Genomic DNA, 20275 nt, shown 5'->3' on the forward strand with positions numbered 1-20275 from the left:
GAAGATGGCATCCAGGCAGGAGGCACAGCACAGGCAAAAGCGGAGGTAAAATCTGCCTGGTGAGATGTGAATGCTGGCCTGAGCACTGGGGGCCCGCTCTTGTGACAGAAGTGCTAAGAAGCCGGCTCTGGTGAGGGAGGCCACATACAAGGTCCATCTCCTTGGGTCTGCCCCGAGAAAGGGGTGCAACTAAGAGCCCTCACTTCCCAGGGCAGAGTCAGCTGTGCTCTCAGAAGGCCGAGAACATGGGGCCCATGCGGGGCTGATGCCTTTCCCATGTCCTCTGCTGGACACGTTCTGGGATCGAGAGAGGCACCACCAGGGTCCTACCGGGGCTGGTGAGGGTGGGTAGCGTGGGGACAGCAGTGACTGTCTCCTCAGAAACCACGGAGCACAGTTCCCCTGGGCCCCTCCATGTACCTGGCACCCCACCACTCCAGTTCCTTGGATATGTGAGGTGCTCCCACTGTCTAGTGAGGGCACCTGGGGCTCAGAGGGGTTCTGTGGCTGGCCCAGGTCACACAGCTCTGCAAAACCTGGCCCTAAGCCCACACCTAGAGAAGTTCAGATCATCACGCTGAGGCTAAACAATGAGAGCAGGGAGCATTTCAGGTGTTGAAAAACCTCACTGTGATCAGACGGAAGATACCAGAGGCAAGAAGGAAACTTTCAGGACATTTGAACCTGAAATGGGAATCAGACAGACTAGGGTCCACATTCCAGTTCTGACCCTGTGACCACTTGGCCTCTCACAGCCTCAGTTTCCCTATCCATGAAATGGGGATGTTAACATGACTCACCAAAAAGGATTGAATGGAATTGCATATATATAAAGCATTTAGTTTGGGACAGGTAAGTGTTTAGCAAACGGTTACTTTGACGTATCTTCACAGCCACTTCTGCGGGGAAGCCCACCAGGCATATGGCGGGACAGGTGGCTCTGGTGGGCTTCAACTCCCCTTTCCATGTTCTGCGTGTCTTGGTAGGGACTTCATGAAAAGCCAGAGCCAGACCTGAGCCATGAACCCATGCAGGGCTGGGGTGCAGCAGGCAATCCATCATCCACAGTCAGCCAGTCGAGTCACCTCCCAGCGAGGAATGCAGATGAAAGTCCATTTCATCATGAAACTAGACACCAGGCTACTTCCTGCCAAGGGCACCCCTTGCGAGATGCCAGAAAAGCCCCGTTCTGGCCTTTGACCTCTGCCCTTGGTTTGTTTATACACGGCGGGGCTGGGGTCAGAAAATGACAACCAGACCCAGGCAGACACACACATGTGTCAGGGACAAGGAAAGTGTTGGACAACTCCCGGGGCATGAGTACATGCCGGCGAAGGGCCACCAGGTCAGGAGGAAGGAGGAAAGAGCCAGGGGCCCCCGCATGGTGGCCACCAGTGCCGTTCTGTTCAGCTGCAGTGGGACAGAATGGACGGAAGCCGCCTGCGTGCTCAGGGCTGCAGGGAAGAACACACCCACCCCTTCTCCAAAGAGCCTACTGCCCAGATGGACAGACAGGACAGACACCCCAGAACCTTAAAATCACCACTGAGGGCAGTTATGATTACAAGTCAAAACGGACACTCAACCGGGCCTCGTGAAGCAGTCTCTACCGCGATCCGGGCCACCATTTACAAAGGGCTCTCAAGGGTCTGGTTCTATTTCATCTCCGTAACAAGCCTCTTTCTCATTCCTCCCCTTTCACCCACAAGGAGGTGGAGGCTCCGCGGGCTCAGGGATGCTCCCAGGGACACACACTAGCGAGGGGTTTCCGCTGCTCCCCCAACCTGCGCTGGCTGTACCAGAGCTCTTGCTTCTCTGGTGCAGCTGCCCCTCCCCCCCCACCAGGGCTCCTGACCCCTGCTGTCCCCCAGGCCCTCCTCCTCGCATTCCTGGCATACCTCCTGTCCTTGCCCCCTCCTGGCTCTCCCCACCCAGTTCTCCAAGTATTCCTGGTAGTGTTGCTGCCCAACTCTCCCTGGGCAGGCACCTGTGCTGAATCTTCTTCCTGACCCTCCATCCTGGAGCTGGGCCCTAGAATAACTAACTCATGGGAGAGCTGAACCTCCTTGCAGCCCCAGATGGAAATAGCCCCATGACGGAAACAGTGGCCAACGCCCTTTCCGTGAGGCTCCCCAGTCCTCCCAGTGGCTCTAAAGCAGCACTGTCCACTAGAGTTTGGGGCGATGACGGAAATGTTCTACATCTGCCCTGCCCGATATGGTAGCCACCAGCCACATGTGGCTATGGAGTACTCGAATGTGGCTACTGCAACTGAAAAACTGGATTTTTTTTTTTTGCGGTACGCGGGCCTCTCACTGCCGTGGCCTCTCCCGTTGCGGAGCACAGGCTCCGGACGCTCAGGCTCAGCGGCCGTGGCTCACGGGCCCAGCCGCTCCACGGCTGTGTGGGATCTTCCCAGACCGGGGCACGAACCCGTGTCCCCTGCATCGGCAGGTGGACTCTCAACCACTGCGCCACCAGGGAAGCCCGAAAAGCTGGATTCTTTATTTTATTTTCATTAAACTTAAATGTAAGTAGCCACACGTGGCTAGTGGCTACTGTATTGCACAGCACAGCTGTATAAAGTCTGTCATCCAAAAGCTCAGACGTGCAGACAGCCTCTGGATGTTAGATACCGATGAGTAATGGACTCTTCCAGGCTATCTTGTCTAATCCCTTCTTTCCTGTGATGGAGAAACAGAGGCACAGAGAGGGGAGGTGATTCGCCCAAGGTCACACAGCCATTGCCAAGCTGGAGGGGCCCAGCCAGGTTTCCTGGCTCCTAGTGCAGAGCTCCTTCCAGGACCTATCCCCTCCACCTTTTCCAAGCACCTCCCGACAACTAGTACCTGTAAACCTGGGACATCTCTGCTTAGCCACCAGCACCCCCCCTCACTACATGACCCTGCACCCCTACTCACTCCAGCAGCCTCCTTCCAGCCAGGCATCTCAAGGAGCTGACTTCTAGCCAGTGCTGCGTTGATGGCATGATCAACTGGGAAGCTTATAATACACACACACACTTTCCAGGGTCCATGGATTCAGAGACAGCCAGAACCTGTGTTTCTCCCACTCTCCCTGAGGGTCGCTGAGGTCCAGGTAAGTGTGCCAAGTGACCAGCTCCAGGATTCCCCACAACTAAGGGAACCAGCAGGTGGGACCTGACCCAGAGGCACCAATCAGAGGGCTGGTGGGAACCTCTGTCTGCACCTGAGAAGCGCTGGCCCATCAGAAACGCTCAGGACTTTAAACCAAGACCTGGGAAAATAACGTGTCAGCTAACAGGGAGGCGGAAGCGGTCAGGGACCAAGGAGGGGTCAGGGTCCTGGTGAGCTATCCCCAAGAGATACCCAAATTATGAGGGAATAGAGATGACACAGGAGAGGCGGGGCACAGGTGGACGGGAGGGGGTCTGGGGCAGACGTGCAGTGGAGGCAGCAGTGGGGTGCCTGAGAGCATCCCATTCCTGGACCCGCCCACTACACATGCAACCTTACGCCCACCCCTTCCCTCAGGCAACTTGGATCTCCTGGGGTCTGGATTTCCAAGGGAGCCTCAACTAAACGTCCCTCCCCTTTTCTCGATGCTTGGCCCCTGGGTGAGCTTTGTGAGTGGCCCCGGGCTGTGATTCTGGCCCCTCACCCCAGAGGGAGCCACCCTCAGGGGGAAGACCGGGATCCCACATGGCACCCCCAGCAGGGCCCAGACAACGAGCAGAGGGCTACTGTCCACCTCAGCAAGCACTAGGGCAAAACCGCCCTCACCCTGGGACACCATCGTGGATGCATTTTGAGGGAGAGACCTCAACCAATGGGACAAGATCTGGAATGCCGCTGTGGCTCCGAATGGATTGACTCAAATGGATCCAAATGGGTCGACGCTTCTACTTAAAGGACGACCATGTCTCTGCTGGCAGCTCTGGCCCTCAGTGCTCCCTGGTGAGGTCATGGGCCTTGGAGGTGTGAGAGATGGGGACCTCAGGTGCCTCGTCAAGTGGGGCCCCAGGATGGGGCAGCCTGTACCCGTTGGGGTTCCCAGCCGGCAGGTCACGAAGCGGGGCTCGCAGCTCTATTTATAGAAAGCAGCTGCTGCTGAGGAGGAAGAACTGGGGAGAACCGGCTCGGCAGTGTTTTCCAAGCTCACCCTGTCTCGGCTTAATTTCATTCCAAGCAAATAAATCATTAGAGAGGCACCGAGTCCAGGGAGATCCGATGAAGCAGGGCCATTAAATGGCATAGCCTTAACGTGAATTATGGACGGCCTCAGACAAGCAGCCTTATTAGTGTCTGGGTTAGGCCATAACTCATGCTAACCGCCCCCTGGTCTTAACCAAGTGAGGAGACGGGGAGAATCAGCCGGCTCCCTGGCCGCAGGCATAGCCCAGCAGGCTGTCTGCTCTCCCAGCGGTTCGAACACCCTCCTGCAAATGTGCTTTGCTCTGTGCCTTGCCTTCCGGGCAACACCCACTCCCACAGGCAGGGGTGAGGACAGATGATCTGGCTGTGCGGTATTTAAGGGTGCTCACAGGCTGTGGCAGTGGGAGCCGCCGGCACCATCGCGTCGGGGAGCCCTTCTGCGGAGCGCAGGACAGCCGAGGCCTGGGACCACCCACAGAGCCACGGCAGACTCACATGACCCCGAGCGGCACGGAGGTGAGAGGCGTGGGTTCAAGGTTGCCGGATGGCTGCCTGCCAAGCTCCTGCCATGAGCGGGCTCTTCATCCCCCTTCAGCCTCAGTCTCCTCACGAGTGACGTGGGAGAGCAGTGCCTTGTCATCCGTGGATGGAACGAGATAACACGCACAGAACGCTCACGGGCGTTTGCACGGGGCTGTGGCAGTTTAAATCAGATGGCGCACGTGCCGTGCTGAGCTGTGCCTGGCCTCTTGTTAAGTGCTCACGCGATGACTGTTTTAACACGGAGCTGTTTCTATTTGCGGTAATCCCTTCCCAAACGAAGTCGCCCTCGCGGGAAATTCATGCATAAGAGTATGGATTCACTTGGCGACGAGCCGTCCTGGAGGCCTTGCCCTGTGCCCCTCCCAGCGGCACCCAGGCCAGTCCCACCGACGCCCGTCGGCAGGGGTGAGAACGAATGGTCTGGCTGTGCTGTATTTCAGGGTGTTTCCATGCAGTGGCAGCTGCTGACACCGGCTTCGGGAAACCCTTCTGCTGAACAGACTGCCTGATGCCTCAACAGGCTGCATCATCAGCGTCGTTAGGAGCTTGTCAGAAATGCAGTCTGGGGCCCTACCCAGACCTGCTGAGTCAGAACCTGCTTTTAACAAGATCCCCAGCGGACGTGAGCGGCACGTGAAAGTTTGAGGTGCGCAACCGACTACAAGTCTATGGCGAAGTCCCAGCATCACACCCACTGTACAGGACGGAGAAGTTAGGAAACCTATGCCCGGGTCATCCAGGTAGTAAATGGAGAGATCAGTTATATCTGGTCCTGCCGGCGCTGAAACCCCTAGTTCTGTGGTCTGAGCAGGAGGGGGTTATCTGACATGTGGGAGGCACTGAGAGGCCACGGAGGGTCTTCCTATGTGTGGATGTGGGAGTGGGGAGCACCTCTTCTAAATTGCACCCAAGCTCCAAAGGCCCTTCCACCCTCACCCATCATTCTCCTCCTGAACTCCTACGTCCTCCTTCACCTATGTCGGGCTTTTCAATATGGACTCATAAACGGCACTGAATGCTTACTCTCTTGTTTCTGGCAAGGTGCACTGTCAAGGAGGGATTGGAGGCCTGGGTTTTAGTCTGGTTCTGCCGCTCATTAGCGGGTGACCTCGGGCCAGTCCTCCCAGCTCTCTAGTCCACTCAGCTCCCACCTGTAAAATGTGGGTCTTGCACAGGCTGCTGAATGGCCCGTTCCAGCCCTAAAGCCTGGGGCCTGTCTTCAAGCCCTGCTAGTCCCAGAAAGGTGGAGACCGGCCGTCTCCTCCTCACTCCCTTTCCTCCATGGTCCAGTAGCGGCCAGCCCGCAGCCAGGCCTAGCAACCATCTGTTCAGAGGCAGATGCTGGTCTTCAGGCCCACGACCTCACAGCCCATCCCCGCTGAACACACGTGCGGGCACAGCTGGCGAGGACACCACTTGTTTGGACATCCGTGCTGAACACATGCTCACCAGGCAAGTCACCCGCGGGAGCTACAGAGCGCTTGAGCCAGACATTTAGCTGGAAGCCTTTAAGGCTGCTCGCAGGGAAGGCTGAGCACTCCCAGCTCACCTGTGACGAGCTCACAGTGGCCTCTCGACCTCAGGTGGCATTTCCTTCATGTATCCTAAAGAGAAAAGAGTCCAAAACCTCCCCAGACCAATGTATTCCCTTGTGTGGAATCCCTCAGAGCTCACAGTGTGGACCCAAATTGAATAACAATAATTATTTCCACATCTAATAACACTAAGTAACTTTAACAGCCTACGAGAGCTATAATAGTTACAACCGGCAATTTTTAAACCTACCTTTTTCAGTACCTTCTATGTGCCCGGCACCAGCCTAGTCACTTGCCATATATGACCCACGATCCCGATGGATCGTGGCAAAGTCAATTTCTATTACTATTACAGATGAGGAAACCGGCTCAGGGGTGAAGTGACTCGCTCAAAGTCACAGCTAACGAGCAGCCAAGTCAGGACTGGGCCCGGGGCTGGGAGATCCCTGAGCCGCAGTTCTTCCCATGACACCAGGCTGTGAGCCTCTGAGAAAGACGGCAGCAGCTCTGCGGTGGCCCACGGTGACACCTGTCCCAAACGGGCCTGCGTTTCAAAGCTCCCTTCTGCAGGCAGGACTTCCTGGACTGAACCTACTCATGACTGTGTTAATTGTGGGGAAAAAAGCCCTCAAAGCAGGGCCACAGCGTCTGAGTGAAACCTTTTTTCAGCTGAAAGTCTGTTCCTTTTTAGTGGGAAACAAAGGGTAGGGGCCAGTTTCTGAATGCTGAGATCCTGACTTGAATTGCTGGGCCATCATGCAGCCTCTGCTTGGCCCGGGTGTGGGGACAGATGTGCTGTGCACGGTGCACAATGAGGGGTGGAAGTGGGTCACTCCGGGGTCAGGCTTCAAGGGGGTGACAGCTCAGAGCCAGCCTCACTTCGTTCCAGGCAACTATGACTCCAGTCGCGCTGCGATGGAGAAAACAGGCACTTATTGAGCACCTACTATATACTCCGCTATGAGGGTGGCTGAGGCGGCTAGGATGCAGTCCCGCCTCAGAGAACTGCCACTCTCAGCAGCAGCAGCAATAACAAAAGAGCGAAACACACCTCTTATGAACCTGCTCTGTGCAAGTCAGGAGTCCAGGGGTCTCACTGTGCTGACATACATCCCATGTAAGGACTGACTGAATTATATATCTCAAATGATCGTTGTCCAACAATGAGTCTGAAGCCGTCTTAACTGCAAATTAATGTGATTGTGCCGTATTTTAAGTCAGAAACCAAATCTTTCACAAGCATTCATCGGGTGCCCAAGACGAGCGCAGCACTGGACACAGCACAATCAATGATGCAGGCTAAGTGTGTGATATCAACAGCTCCCCTCCACCCCGCACCTAACGTGAGTCACATGCTGGACCACGCTGCGTTTCTGCATCTATCTTAATACTCACCAACCCTGCAAGGTACATATAATTATTCCCACTGCACAGATGGCAAAACAAAGGCTTGAGGATGTCAATTAGCCAGCAGGGGGCAGAAATAAAATTCAAATCAGGACCAAAAGTTTATTCTCAAAGACTGGAAACTGCCTAAAGGTCCAAAAATAAGGGTCTGGATAATCCAATTATGACACAGCCACACCATGGAAACCCATGCAGCTGTTAATAAGGAATGAGGCAGCTCTACGTTAATCATATGAAACGATCACCAAGATCAATTAAGGCGGAAAACGAGGTGCAAAGCGGTGTTCACAGTACAATCACATTTGTGTGAAACTTCTCTGTCATAAGATTCTGGAAGGACATAGGAGAAAGTGATCCTGGTGGTCACCAGCAGGAAGAGAGGCTGGGGAGCTTCGGGGTGGAGGTATTTCACCAGGCACGCTTTGGTAGCGTTGAAATTTGTTGCCACATGCATCCTTTACCTTTCAAAAGTATTTTAAAGTCCCCAGTGTGCCCGCTTCCCCACACATGCCTCCTGGCTGACCATCTGTGCCCTGGGGAGCTTCACACCCACCCAAGAAGGCATACACATGTGGAAAAGTGAGTGACTGGGGCAAAGCGGGGATTGGGGAGGGGGTGATGGGAGGAGGACTCAGCCTTGAATTGGGGATGCAGGGGACAGAGCCCTGGGTTGAGGGCTGTGGTGAGCTGGAGTCAGGGCAATGATAGGGTGCGGGGCAAAGGGGAGACCAGGCCTGGACCTGGCTCAGGAGGGGGGAAGAGCAGAGTCCAGAGGATGGTGCCACCCAGGAGACACAGGGGAGCTGGGCGGGAAGGTCGTGAGTGCAGTGCACACAGCTCTGGCAAGGGGACGGTGTCCTTGCAGCCATCCCGGTAGAAAACTCTCTGCCCTTCATCAGTACCAGAAGCCTTGGCTGGACACCAGCCTCCTCTGCTGAGCTGATGTGCCAATAAATGCTTGTTGGCAGATCAATTAAACCATCTAGGAATGACGTCTGGAACGACAGTTTCCCTGGCTCGAAGCAGGTGGACAAGGCTTCCCTGCCCGCTGGGCCTGAGATCCTGGGGTACCCGCTCCCTGTCCCCGCTTAGTCAGCCCTGGGCTCGGACACCTGCTCTTTGGAATCGGCGGGCACAGTGGAGGCAGCAGGGCTGACCTAGGTAGCAGGAGGCACGGCAATGGTCCCGACGACCTGGGTTTCAGGGCAGTTCTGCCACTGGCTATAAGATGGGTTTAATAACAATGACGTTGCCTCAAGGTTTATTGCGTGGGCTGAAAAAAAAAGAAAATGAGTAAAACACTTGGCCCAGGGCACAGAACTTGGGTGGAATCCCCCAAATGTATAATTATTATGACCCTCAAATCAAAGCTGCTCCGTCTGGGGTCCCCTCTCCTCTTGGTGGGCTGGAGGTGAAACCGGGGAGGAGGGACAGCATCTCAGGGCCTCCTCCAAACTCACCGCTGAAGGAAAGGGTCCAGTCCTTTGCTGAGTGGCCACCCAGCCAGGTGGAGCAGCCTCTCCTATTCCTTCTCTTCCTGCCTTGTCTGTAAACGTCTCCACAAGGGACCACTAAGCCAGTGTGCCTCAGTTTGATCCAGTTATTAGCTGTGTGACCTTGAGCAAATTACTCAAGCTCTCTGGGCTTCAATTTCTTCATCGGAAAATGAAGATGCTAATAAAGGTATTAGCTCAAAGAGTTGTTACAAGGATTAAACGAATTAAAATTTGTAAAGTGCTTAGAATCTAGCCCAGCACAGACTAAGTATCAGAGAAGTGTTGTTAGCGTGGCGCTGTGATTGCTGTTATTATTTGACCCTGGACCCAGTCATCCGGAGCCAGCTGGCCTGTCTGCCTGGCCTCGGTTCTGCACTTCCCAGCTCACTCGGATGGCAGAGCCCCTGGGCATCCTGCAGCTCTCTACTGTAAACCCCCCAAGACGCTGAGCTGTTTCGTTCCATGGTGTAGCCGAAGAACACATCTGTAATAGGAAAAATGCACTTCCAGGAGCTCTTGTCCTCCACAAACACATACTTCAGAGTGACAGACAGTCTGCTCTTCCTAAGTCTTGCTTTCATAGTCATAAAAATCAAAAATTGAGAAAATCATGCCCATTAACTTCCTTCCTACACATTAGAAGGGAAGTCTCTTATTGAGGCCACTTTTGTTTTTATCCAGAGGTGAAGCCCCGGACCTGGCCCAGCTCACCTAGTTAGTCAAAGCAGCGAGCACCAGTCGCTGTGGCCCTGCTCTGTGCTGGCGAGCTTTATCACGCCTGTTTTACAAAGGAGAACACTGAGGTCCAGAGCGAGGAGGTAATCATCGTCCAGGGCCTCCTGGTGAGTCCTGGGACCAAACTCTAACCCCATCTGTTCTACCCCGCATGGCCTTGTGGGGAAGCAACCCCAGAGAGCGGCCCTGCTTTTCTGCCCTAGAGCCTGTCTCTAACTGTGGTCACCTAACCCCCTTGTTGGGTCTGAATTTGGGGACCCACCTTCGTGGCCACAACCAATTGGCTCATAATTCTTTTCATGCACAGAATTCCACCTTGGGTCACCCTACCTGCCCCAGAGACTCCCTAGGGCCAAAGCCTTCTCGGTGTCCAGGGATCCGCTGGACTGCAGCCCAGGTCACTAGCTACAGGCATCACACAGTCCCTTCCCAACCAGCCCGTCAGACTCCCCTCAGCCTGTTCTTTGGTGGCTCACCCTGTAGTCAGGGCTTGTTCAAAAAAGCTGAGCTCCCCCTTTCTGCAATCACACCCTGCCCAAGATAGGGAACATCACTCCTATCTGGAGAAGGGGCCAGCACCATAGCACTCAAGCCTAATCCTGTCACCCAACAGGAGATGCCACAGGCTCGCATCATATGACATCCTGGCCTTGTCTCCCCGTGCCTCCTGGATGGGCTTTCTAGCCTCAGCCAACCTGAAAAAGTCACTGCCAACAGGGAGGATAGAATGCTCCAAGTTTTAGTCTCACCAAGCAGCTCCAGCCACCTGAAGGACCCAAGAGCTCAGAATGCTCTGATCACGACCGTCCCCTCCCACCCAGCCTCCACCCTCCGCAGCACACCAAGCGGAACACCACGGCTTGAATACCCTTGATCCTATCCTTCGTGGCTGCAACCTTGTTAGCACCTTAGTTTTGTGCCAGTAAACGAATCAACAGACAATAGTCCAAGTGTGAATCAATCCCCAAGAGGAAGCCCACCTTGGGGGTCCAATGGTTGGCTCAGGTAATTCCTCTGGGTATCAGTGCCAGCCTTTAATCCCAGCTACCATAGTATTGGTGCCGTCACACAAGATCTCACAGCAGCTATGAAAGGGACCTGACACTGTCCCATTTTACAGCTGAGTAAAACGAGCCCTAAAGCCTTAGAGTGACTCACCAAAGACACAAAACCACTGAGCATTAGGGATGCAGTGGGAAATGAGGCATGTCAGATCCCAGAGCCTGGGTACACCAAGGCCATCCTTGTAGTCCAGTGATCAGCTCTGGCAAGTAGATTTTCCAATTCCATTTAAAGAGAGTCTTTGTTGTTGCTGTTGGTTTTCTAAGCACTGGGGTTTGCCTGGTCATCATGTCTTTGAGGGTTCTCAACATTCTCCACAAGGCACTGCGGTGACTAAACTAGCCCGATTCAGGACACACTCATCCTCTCTTTACTTAACCAGTTAATCAGAGAAAACAGGCCACTCTGCCATTCAATGGCAACCTGAGTCCAACAACCACGGAAATGAAATACGAGCAAAAGTGTCGCCAATGGTACCACAGAGTGGAGCACACCAGCCACTTTCTGGTGGTCTGTCACCCTTGAAAATGGTCAACCCACGCTAACCTGAGTCAATGCCAATTTTTACTTGAGTAAAATCTTGTTCTTGACCTCTCTTCTGGAGTGTCACTCTCAGTCCCTCAGCCAAAGGGGGGAGCATGGGAAAAGAGTGGGCTTCGGAGGCTGACACACCTGGGGAGGTTCGGGTTCTGGTTCTCCATAGCTCTGCTCTTGAGTTTCTCTTCTCTGAAGAGGGGCAATTATATCTCTCATTTAAAATGAGTAAGCTAGGGGCTTCCCTGGTGGCGCAGTGGTTGAGGGTCTGCCTGCCAATGCAGGGGAGGTGGGTTTGTGCCCCGGTCCGGGAGGATCCCACATGCCGCGGAGCGGCTGGGCCCGTGAGCCATGGCCGCTGGGCCTGCGCGTCCGGAGCCTGTGCTCCGCAGCGGGAGAGGCCACAGCAGTGAGAGGCCCGCGTGCCGCAAAAAAATAAAATAAAATAAAATGAATAAGCTGGAATTCTGGCTTTAAGCGCCCAGCACTGGGAGTTTCGTCAGGGGTGTGGCAGGAAGCCTGTTTGGATGAGGTGTGTACAAGCTCACAGGTGACTGACTCCAGGCCCCACTCGGCTGGGATTCAACACGGGACAGGTGACCACATGCACCTCTGTCCAGAGGCCACCCTACCTCCCTAAGTGACTCCCTCCCAAAACCAAGAACTATTTTCGTTACTAGGATTTTTAAGCTGCCTCACAGGATGGTTGTGTCTATTAAATGAGAGGAGGCCTTAGAGTTGCCAGCAGTCAAACACAGCGGCCTGTGGGCTTCTGTGCAACCTGCGAGGGTGTTTTGTGTGTCCACACGGTGTCTTAAGCCGCTGCCAACGTTAAAAATTGGAATAGTTCACACAAAATCTAGATTTCTAGGTCCTCTTGAAAGAAACCAGAAGATTCCACAACTTGCGGCTCTCATTCCCATGAGGCAATAATCAGCCAGATGCCCCCTTTAACAGAGAGCTCAGCAGAAAGACCTAGATTTGAGTGTTCAGCCCCTGCATACAGTAGGTGTTCAATAAATGATAGTTATCACTACTTATTATTTATCAGTAACTCGAGTGCATGGGATTCAAGTGCAGGGACTGTGTCTTCTACTTGTCACTCTCCTCCCACTGTGAACTTGAAGCCAGAAACACGGGAGACATCGTTTTGCACAACCCTTACAGCGACTGAAACGTTCGTAATTTTAGCATCAACACCCAAATCACTTATTAGGCGCCAGTTCTAAGCACTGTCCTAAGCACGTCACATATATTATTATCTTATTTGATTTCTCACAACAACCCGGAGCTAGATTACTATCATTGAGCCACTTTCGCAGAAAGGGAAACCGAGGCACACGCCAAGATCACCCAGCAAGCAGAAAAGAGTCAAGGTCCAAACCCAGGAGCCTGGCCTCGGAGTCCACGTCCTCACCACGAGTTCAGGATTATCCCAAGTATTGATGGAGGATGGGGCCTCAGAAGGATGCTTTCCCCCATCTCCCCGCCCCCCCAGTTCTGCCTGGGACAGGCAGCCTCTGGACCCACCCCTGCCCACCCCTTCCCCCCTCAGCAGGCTGCACTTACGGTCAAGGCCATTGATGTAGCGCATGGTGACTTCACAGTGGCCCCACACGGCACTCACCACCGGGTAAAGCTTCTTGCCCTTGAGGCCACGGAAGGCCACGCCCAGGTACTGGCCGTCCACGACGAAGCTGAGTGTGCCCTCGTCCATGTCCAGCACCACGAGCAGCGAGTCGGGCAGCGCGAAGGCCTCATCGGGCCCCAGGAAGGCGGGGTAGGCCACGCCGGGTCGGTTCTTGCCGTCGTGGTAGAGGCGGCTGCGGCCCAGGTCCCAGCCCCAGGACTCGGCGTCGCTGCCCACCAGCGCCGTGTAGCCCACCGAGTGCAGCGGGGCCCGCGCCGTGGCCACGCCCACCACAGCGTGTGTGCCCCGCTGCCGCGCCGGCCAGTGGATCTGCCAGGCGTGCAGGCCGCGGGCGTGGCCCACCTTGCCGCGGATGCCGTCCGTGCTCTGCGCCACCGGGTGCCGGTGGAAGGTGAGCCGGTCGTCATCCTTGACGAAGACGTTGAGCGAGCGGTCCTCGGGGTTCCACGCGTGGCGCAGCTGCACCGCCAGCCCCGCTGCCGGCATGTCCAGCAGCTGGTCCAGCCGCGCCGGCCGCCCCGTCTCCGCTCCCCGCAGCTCGCGCTTGGCCGGCCGCAGCGCCGGCTCTCGCACCTCCACCGACTTGAGGCTCCCCGAGAGCTTCTGGCCCATGGCTCGCTGCCGGGACGGGGCCGCTGCGGGCCACCGCTACCTCGTGGGAGCTTCCGGTCCCCGCAGCCAGGGATGGGCCACGGGGCTGGAAACCAGGCTTCCGGACCGTACACGTCCACAGCCTCTGCGGGGCTGGGGCAGGGGCCCAAGCTCCTGGAAGGAAGCAAAGGACGCGGGTTATTACAGCAGCCTCGACAGCCACGTATGCCCATGCCTTGGCTGGGCCCTGGGCATGCACTAATAACAATAACTAATGAATCGAATGATATCTGGCACTTATCTAGAACTTGCCATATGCCAGACACTGTTTTAAGTGATTCATATTTATTAGCTCATTTAATCCTTAAGACCTCCCTATAAGACATTCATTATCATTCCCATTTTATAGATGAGAAAAGTAAAGAGTATAGAGGAGATAAGTAATTAACCAACGTCCTACGGTTAAGAAGGGGTTGAGCCCAGATTCACACAGGCCGTCTGGCTTCAGAGTCTGTGTTCGGCTCTTAGAGTAGTCACAGGCAATTTTATTTTAGAAATAAGGACTGAGCCCAGAGAAGTTGTGATTTGCTCAAGATCACAGAACATAGAGAACCCCAGTGCATTTGGTCCCAAGAAACAAGCCCTGTGCCAAGGTTGGGGGGGACAAAGTGCCCAAGACAGGGGGTCAAAGATGTTTAGGGTGTGGCCCATTGGTTCCCATCCCTGGCTGCCCTGGGGAGCTTAAACAGCATTTAAAGTGCAGCCAGGCTTGAGAAGCCAGACACTGAGCAAGGATCCACCAAGGTCACCCAGGGACGTGGACACGGACATAAGATAACCATCTGAGGATGGGGTGGGGTCTCCATGGGAAGGTGAGTTGGAGGCAGGGGGATGAGAGAGTGGATGCCCAGACTCTGGAGCCAGCGAGAAGTATATGCAAATCCCTCTCTCCATCGCTTAGCTGTGTGTCCACAGGAAGGTCTCTTTGCCTCTCTAAGACTCCAGTTTCCTCATTTGTTGAATGGGGGTAAAATGCTCCCTCCAGGTGGTGTGGGAAGCTAAGAGACAATATCAAAAAGTCAAGCCTGAGATTCTGCGGGCAGGTTTTCCTCTCTGGCTCTATCTTCTGGGCATCCTGCATATACACCTTCCCTTTGGATGGGCTAGCTCTTTCTTTAGGCATATAAACATAGTTAACAGCATTGACCCTGGGCAACCTCCGCTGAGACAAGATCCTGGTTTTCAGGACTTGGCCACCATCACTAAGAGACTAGCCAGAATCCAGGGTGCTTGCGCTGTTTGGATGGGCCCCGGGTGTGGGAAGAGATGGAGAGCTGAGCCCTGCAACCTGTCCAGAGCAGAGGTGTGTGTCCTCCCCTCCCTGGTCTGAGAGCTCCTAGGCTTTCCTTGAGATAGATCAGGAGGCAGATGTTTTTCATGCCCCGCTCTGCCTGGCCATGACCTCCCACCCAAACAGTGGCACAGTCCCAGCCAAAGTGCCATGCGGCACAGGCAGCAATAATATGCATTGCTTTTTTAACCCTCCAATTTTATTCTCGACTCCCATTTTCTTTCCTTTCTACGGTCAGACCCCAGCTTCAGCTCATGCTGACCCTATCCAGAGAGTTCTGGCTAATGTTTCAGGAAATACCAGAATACATAAAAATGTACAACACTAGACAGTTCTAAGAGAGCAGAATAGTTACTCCTTTTCATATCCAAAATCACCCAAAATAAAGGAGAAAGAGAAAGAGGAATGCAAATTTTGTCTTCTGCAAAACTAGAACAAATTTGTAATCCAACCACAACTTACAAAGAGAGGCTGCCAAAAAAATGGTCAAGCGTTGCCAAAACCACTGAAGATCAAACGAGGTGTGAGAAAACACCTACAGAAGACACCTGTGGCTGCAGATCTCAGTTGAAGATGGCAGAGCCAGCCAGTAGCTGGCACTCCCTGAAGGAGAAGACCAATGATTCCTAATCAGGAACAATGGGAACAGGGTATGCGGTCTAGCCGTGGGAGCTGCCTCTGACACTGTGGGGAAAGAGGAGGGCAGAGCTAACAGAGAAAACTTTACAGGTCTGCCATCTTCACAGGAAGCAGTGTGCTGCTGAGGCAGAGCGGGAGAAGGGCCTGAACTGGGGGAAGCCCAGGGCTGCAGATCTCTGCTGACTGGGTAGAAGCTAAAAGAAATCACAGCCACAGTCCTGTGAACAGAGTTACCAGGAACCAGGGAGCAATCCTGCTCTCCTAAAATACCTCCTGGCATCTCCTCTACATGCATCCCTTGCAAAATGCTGATTCAGGAAGGTCCGCCTCTTCTAACTAGGAACCAGCACATGATGTAGTCAAAGATGCTGGAAAAGAAACAGAGGAGGAACAGAACAGGGAAAAATATGGTAAGCCAAGAAAACTCACCGTAAGAAAAAGCTGTCACAAAGCAGATAAAAATTGGGAGCAAATTTGTAAACTAATTTTGTGATCACTTATTTGGGATGGGAGACAACTAGTACAGCCTAAAAAAAAAAAAAAAAGATTAAATACATTTTTACATAGTTACAAAGGCAACCTCCAGAAGAACTCCAGAAGAATAAAATACAGATCTTCCAAACTGTCAAAAAGAACACAAAATAAAACACCATACTGAAAGATTTTGCTTTAAGAAGCAATAGAGACCAAGAACCAAGATGGCGGAGTAGAAGGACGTGCTCTCACTCCCTCTTGCGAGAGCACCAGAATCACAACTAGCTGCTAGACAATCATCAACAGGAAGACACTGGAACTCACTAAAAAAGATACCCCACATCCAAAGAAAAAAGAGAAGCCGCAATGAGATGGTAGGAGGGGTGCAACCACACTAAAATCAAATCCCATAACTGCTGGGTGGGTGACTCACATAATGGAGAACACTTACACCACATAAGTCCACCCCCTGGAGTGAAGGTTCTCAGCCTCACGTCAGGCTTCCCAACCTGGGGGTCTGGCAACGGGAGGAGGAATTCCTAGAGAATCAGACTTTGAAGGCTAGCGGGATTTGATTGCAGGACATTGATAGGACTGAGGGAACAGAGACTCCACTCTTGCAGGGCACACACAAAGTAGTGTGTGCATCAGGACCCAGGGGAAGGAGCAGTGACCCCATAGGAGACTGAACCAGACCTAACTGCTAGTGTTGGAGGGTCTCCTGCAGAGGCGGGGGGTGGCTGTGGCTCACAGTGGGGACAAGGACACTGGCAGCAGAAGGTCTGGAAGTACTCCTTGGCATGAGCCCTCCAAGAGTTTGCCATCAGCCCCACCAAAGAGCCCAGGTAGGCTCCAGTGTTGGATTCCCTCAGGCCAAACAATCAACAGGGAGGGAACCCAGCCCCATCCATCAGCAGTCAAGCGGATTAAAGTTTTACTGAGCTCTGCCCACCAGAGCAACAGTCAGCTCTACCCACCACCAGTCCCTCCCATCAGGAAAACTGCACAAGCCTCTTAGATAGCCTCATCCACCAGAGGGCAGACAGCAGAAGCAAGAAGAACTACAATACTGCAGCCTGTGGAACAAAAACCACATTCACAGAAAGATAGACAAGATGAAAAGGCAGAGGGCTATGTACCAGATGAAGGAACAAGATAAAACCCCAGAAAAACAACTAAATGAAGTGGAGATACGCAACCTTCCAGAAAAAGACTTCAGAATAATGGTAGTGAAGATAATCCAGGACCTTGGAAAAAGAATGGAGGCAAAGATCAAGAAGATGCAAGAAATGTTTAACAAAGACCTGGAAGAATTAAAGAACAAACAAACAGAGATGAACAATACAATAACTGAAATGAAAACTACACTAGAAGGAATCAATAGCAGAATAACTGAGGCAGAAGAACGGATAAGTGACCTGGAAGACAGAATGGTGGAATTCACAGCTGCGGAACAGAATAAAGAAAAAAGAATGCAAAGAAATGAAGACAGACTAAGAGACCTCTGGGACAATATTAAACGTAACAACATTCACATTATAGGGGTCCCAGAAAGAGAAGAGAGAGAGAAAGGACCTGGGAAAATATTTGAAGAGATTATACTCGAAAACTTCCCTAACATGGGAAAGGAAATAGCCACCCAAGTCCAGGAAGCACAGTGAGTCCCATACAGGATAAACCCAAGGAGAAACACGCCAAGACACATAGTAATCAAATTGGCAAAAATTAAAGACAAAGAAAAATTATTGAAAGCATCAAGGGGAAAATGACAAATAACATACAAGGGAACTCCCATAGGGTTAACAGCTGATTTCTCAGCAGAAACTCTATAAGCCAGAAGGGAGTGGCATGATATACTTAAAATGATGAAAGGGAAGAACCTACAACCAAGATTACTCTACCCGGCAAGGATCTCATTCAGATTCGATGGAGAAATCAAAAGCTTCACAGACACGCAAAAGCTAAGAGAATTCAGCACCACCAAACCAGCTCTATAACAAATGCTAAAGGAACTTCTCTAAGTGGGAAACACAAGAAAAGAAAAGGACCTACAAAAACAAACCCAAAACAATTAAGAAAATGGTCATAGGAACATACATATCGATAATTACCTTAAACGTGAATGGACTAAATGCTCCAACCAAAAGACACAAGCTTGCTGAATGGATACAAAAACAAGACCCATATACATGCTGTCTACAAGGGACCCACTTCAGACGTAGGGACACATACAGACTGAAAGTGAGGGGATGGAAAAAGATATTCCATGCAAATGCAAATCAAAAGAAAGCTGGAGTAGCAATACTCATATCAGATAAAATAGACTTTAAAATAAAGAATGTTACAAGAGACAAGGAAGGACACTACATAATGATCAAGGAATCAAACCAAGAAGAAGATATAACAATTATAAATATATATGCACCCAACATAGGCGCACCTCAATACATAAGGCAACTGCTAACAGCTCTAAAAGAGAAAATCGACAGTAACACTATACTAATGGGGGACTTTAACACCTCACTAACACCAATGGACAGATCATCCAAAATGAAAATAAATAAGGAAACAGAAGCTTTAAATGACACCATAGACCAGATAGATTTAATTGATATTTATAGGACATTCCATCCAAAAACAGCAGTTTACACTTTCTTCTCAAGTGCAAATGGAACATTCTCCAGGATACATCACATCTTGGGTCACAAATAAAGCCTCAGTAAATTTGAGAAAATTGAAATCATATCAAGCATCTTTTCTGACCAGAACGCTATGAGATTAAAAATAAATTACAGGGTAAAAAACGTAAAAAACACAAAAACATGGAGGCGAAACAATACGTTACTAAATAACCAAGAGGTCACTGAAGAAATCAAAGAGGAAATCAAGAAATACCTGGAGACAAATGACAATGAAAACACGATGATCCAAACCTATGGGATGCAGCAAAAGCAGTTTTAAGAGGGAAGTTTATAGCTATACAAGCCTACCTCAAGAAACAAGAAGAGTCTCAAATAAACAATCTAACCTTACACCTAAAGGCACTAGAGAAAGAAGAACAAACAAAACCCAAAGTTAGCAGAAGGAAAGAAATCATAAAGATCAGAGCAGAAATAAATGAAATAGAAACAAAGAAAACAATAGCATAGATCAATAAAACTAAAAGCTGGTTCTTTGAGAAGATAAACAAAATTGACAAATCATTAGCCAGACCCATCAAGAAAAAGAGGGAGAGGACTCAAATCAATAAAATTAGAAAAGAAACAGGAGAAGTTACAACAGACACCGCAGAAATACAAAACATCCTAAGAGACTACTACAAGCAACCCTATGCCAATAAAATGGACAACCTGGAAGAAATGGACAAATTCTTAGAAAGGTATAACCTTCCAAGACTGAACCAGGAAGAAATAGAAAATATGAACAGACCAATCACAAGTAATGAAATTGAAACTGTGATTAAAAATCTTCCAAGAAACAAAATTCCAGGACCAGATGGCTTCACAGGTGAATTCTATCAAACATTTAGAGAAGATCTAAAACCCATCCTTCGCAAATGCTTCCAAAATATTGCAGAGGAAGGAACACTCCCAAACTCATTCTATGAGGCCACCATCACCCTGATACCAAAACCAGACAAATATACTACAAAAAAAGAAAATTACAGACCAATATCACTGATGAATATAGATGCAAAAATCCTTAACAAAATACTAGCAAACAGAATCCAACAACACTTTAAAAGGATCATACACCATGATCAAGTGGGATTTATCTCAGGGATGCAAGGATTCTTCAATGTACGCAAATCAATCAATGTGATACACCATGTTAACAAACTGAAGAAGAAAAACCAAATGATCATCTCAGTAGATGCAGAAAAAGCTTTTGACAAAATTCAACACCATTTATGATAAAAACTCTCCAGAAAATGGGCATAGAGGGAACCTACCTCAACATAATAAAGGCCATATACAACAAACCCACAGCAAACATCATTCTCAATGGTGAAAAACTGAAAGCATTTCCTCTAAGATCAGGAACAAGACAAAGATGTCCACTCTCACCACTATTATTCAACATAGTTTTGGAAGTTTTAGCCACAGCAATCAGAGAAGCAA

The 20275-nt window shown here is 51.2% G+C and overlaps 1 protein-coding gene across 1 annotated transcript in view; it reads right to left on the reverse strand.

Annotated features, from left to right (window-relative positions):
- SPSB4 (splA/ryanodine receptor domain and SOCS box containing 4) overlaps nucleotides 1–20275 on the reverse strand; it is an 81452-nt gene that overhangs the window by 47789 nt on the left and 13388 nt on the right. The window contains exon 2 of the mRNA XM_030873355.2: nucleotides 13018–13864. Coding sequence (XP_030729215.1) covers nucleotides 13018–13711 — 694 coding nt within the window. The 5' untranslated portion in view covers nucleotides 13712–13864. The remainder of the gene's footprint in view (nucleotides 1–13017; nucleotides 13865–20275) is intronic.

Source organism: Globicephala melas, chromosome 4 (genome assembly GCF_963455315.2).
Source record: "Globicephala melas chromosome 4, mGloMel1.2, whole genome shotgun sequence".
NCBI classification, from domain to species: domain Eukaryota; kingdom Metazoa; phylum Chordata; class Mammalia; order Artiodactyla; family Delphinidae; genus Globicephala; species Globicephala melas.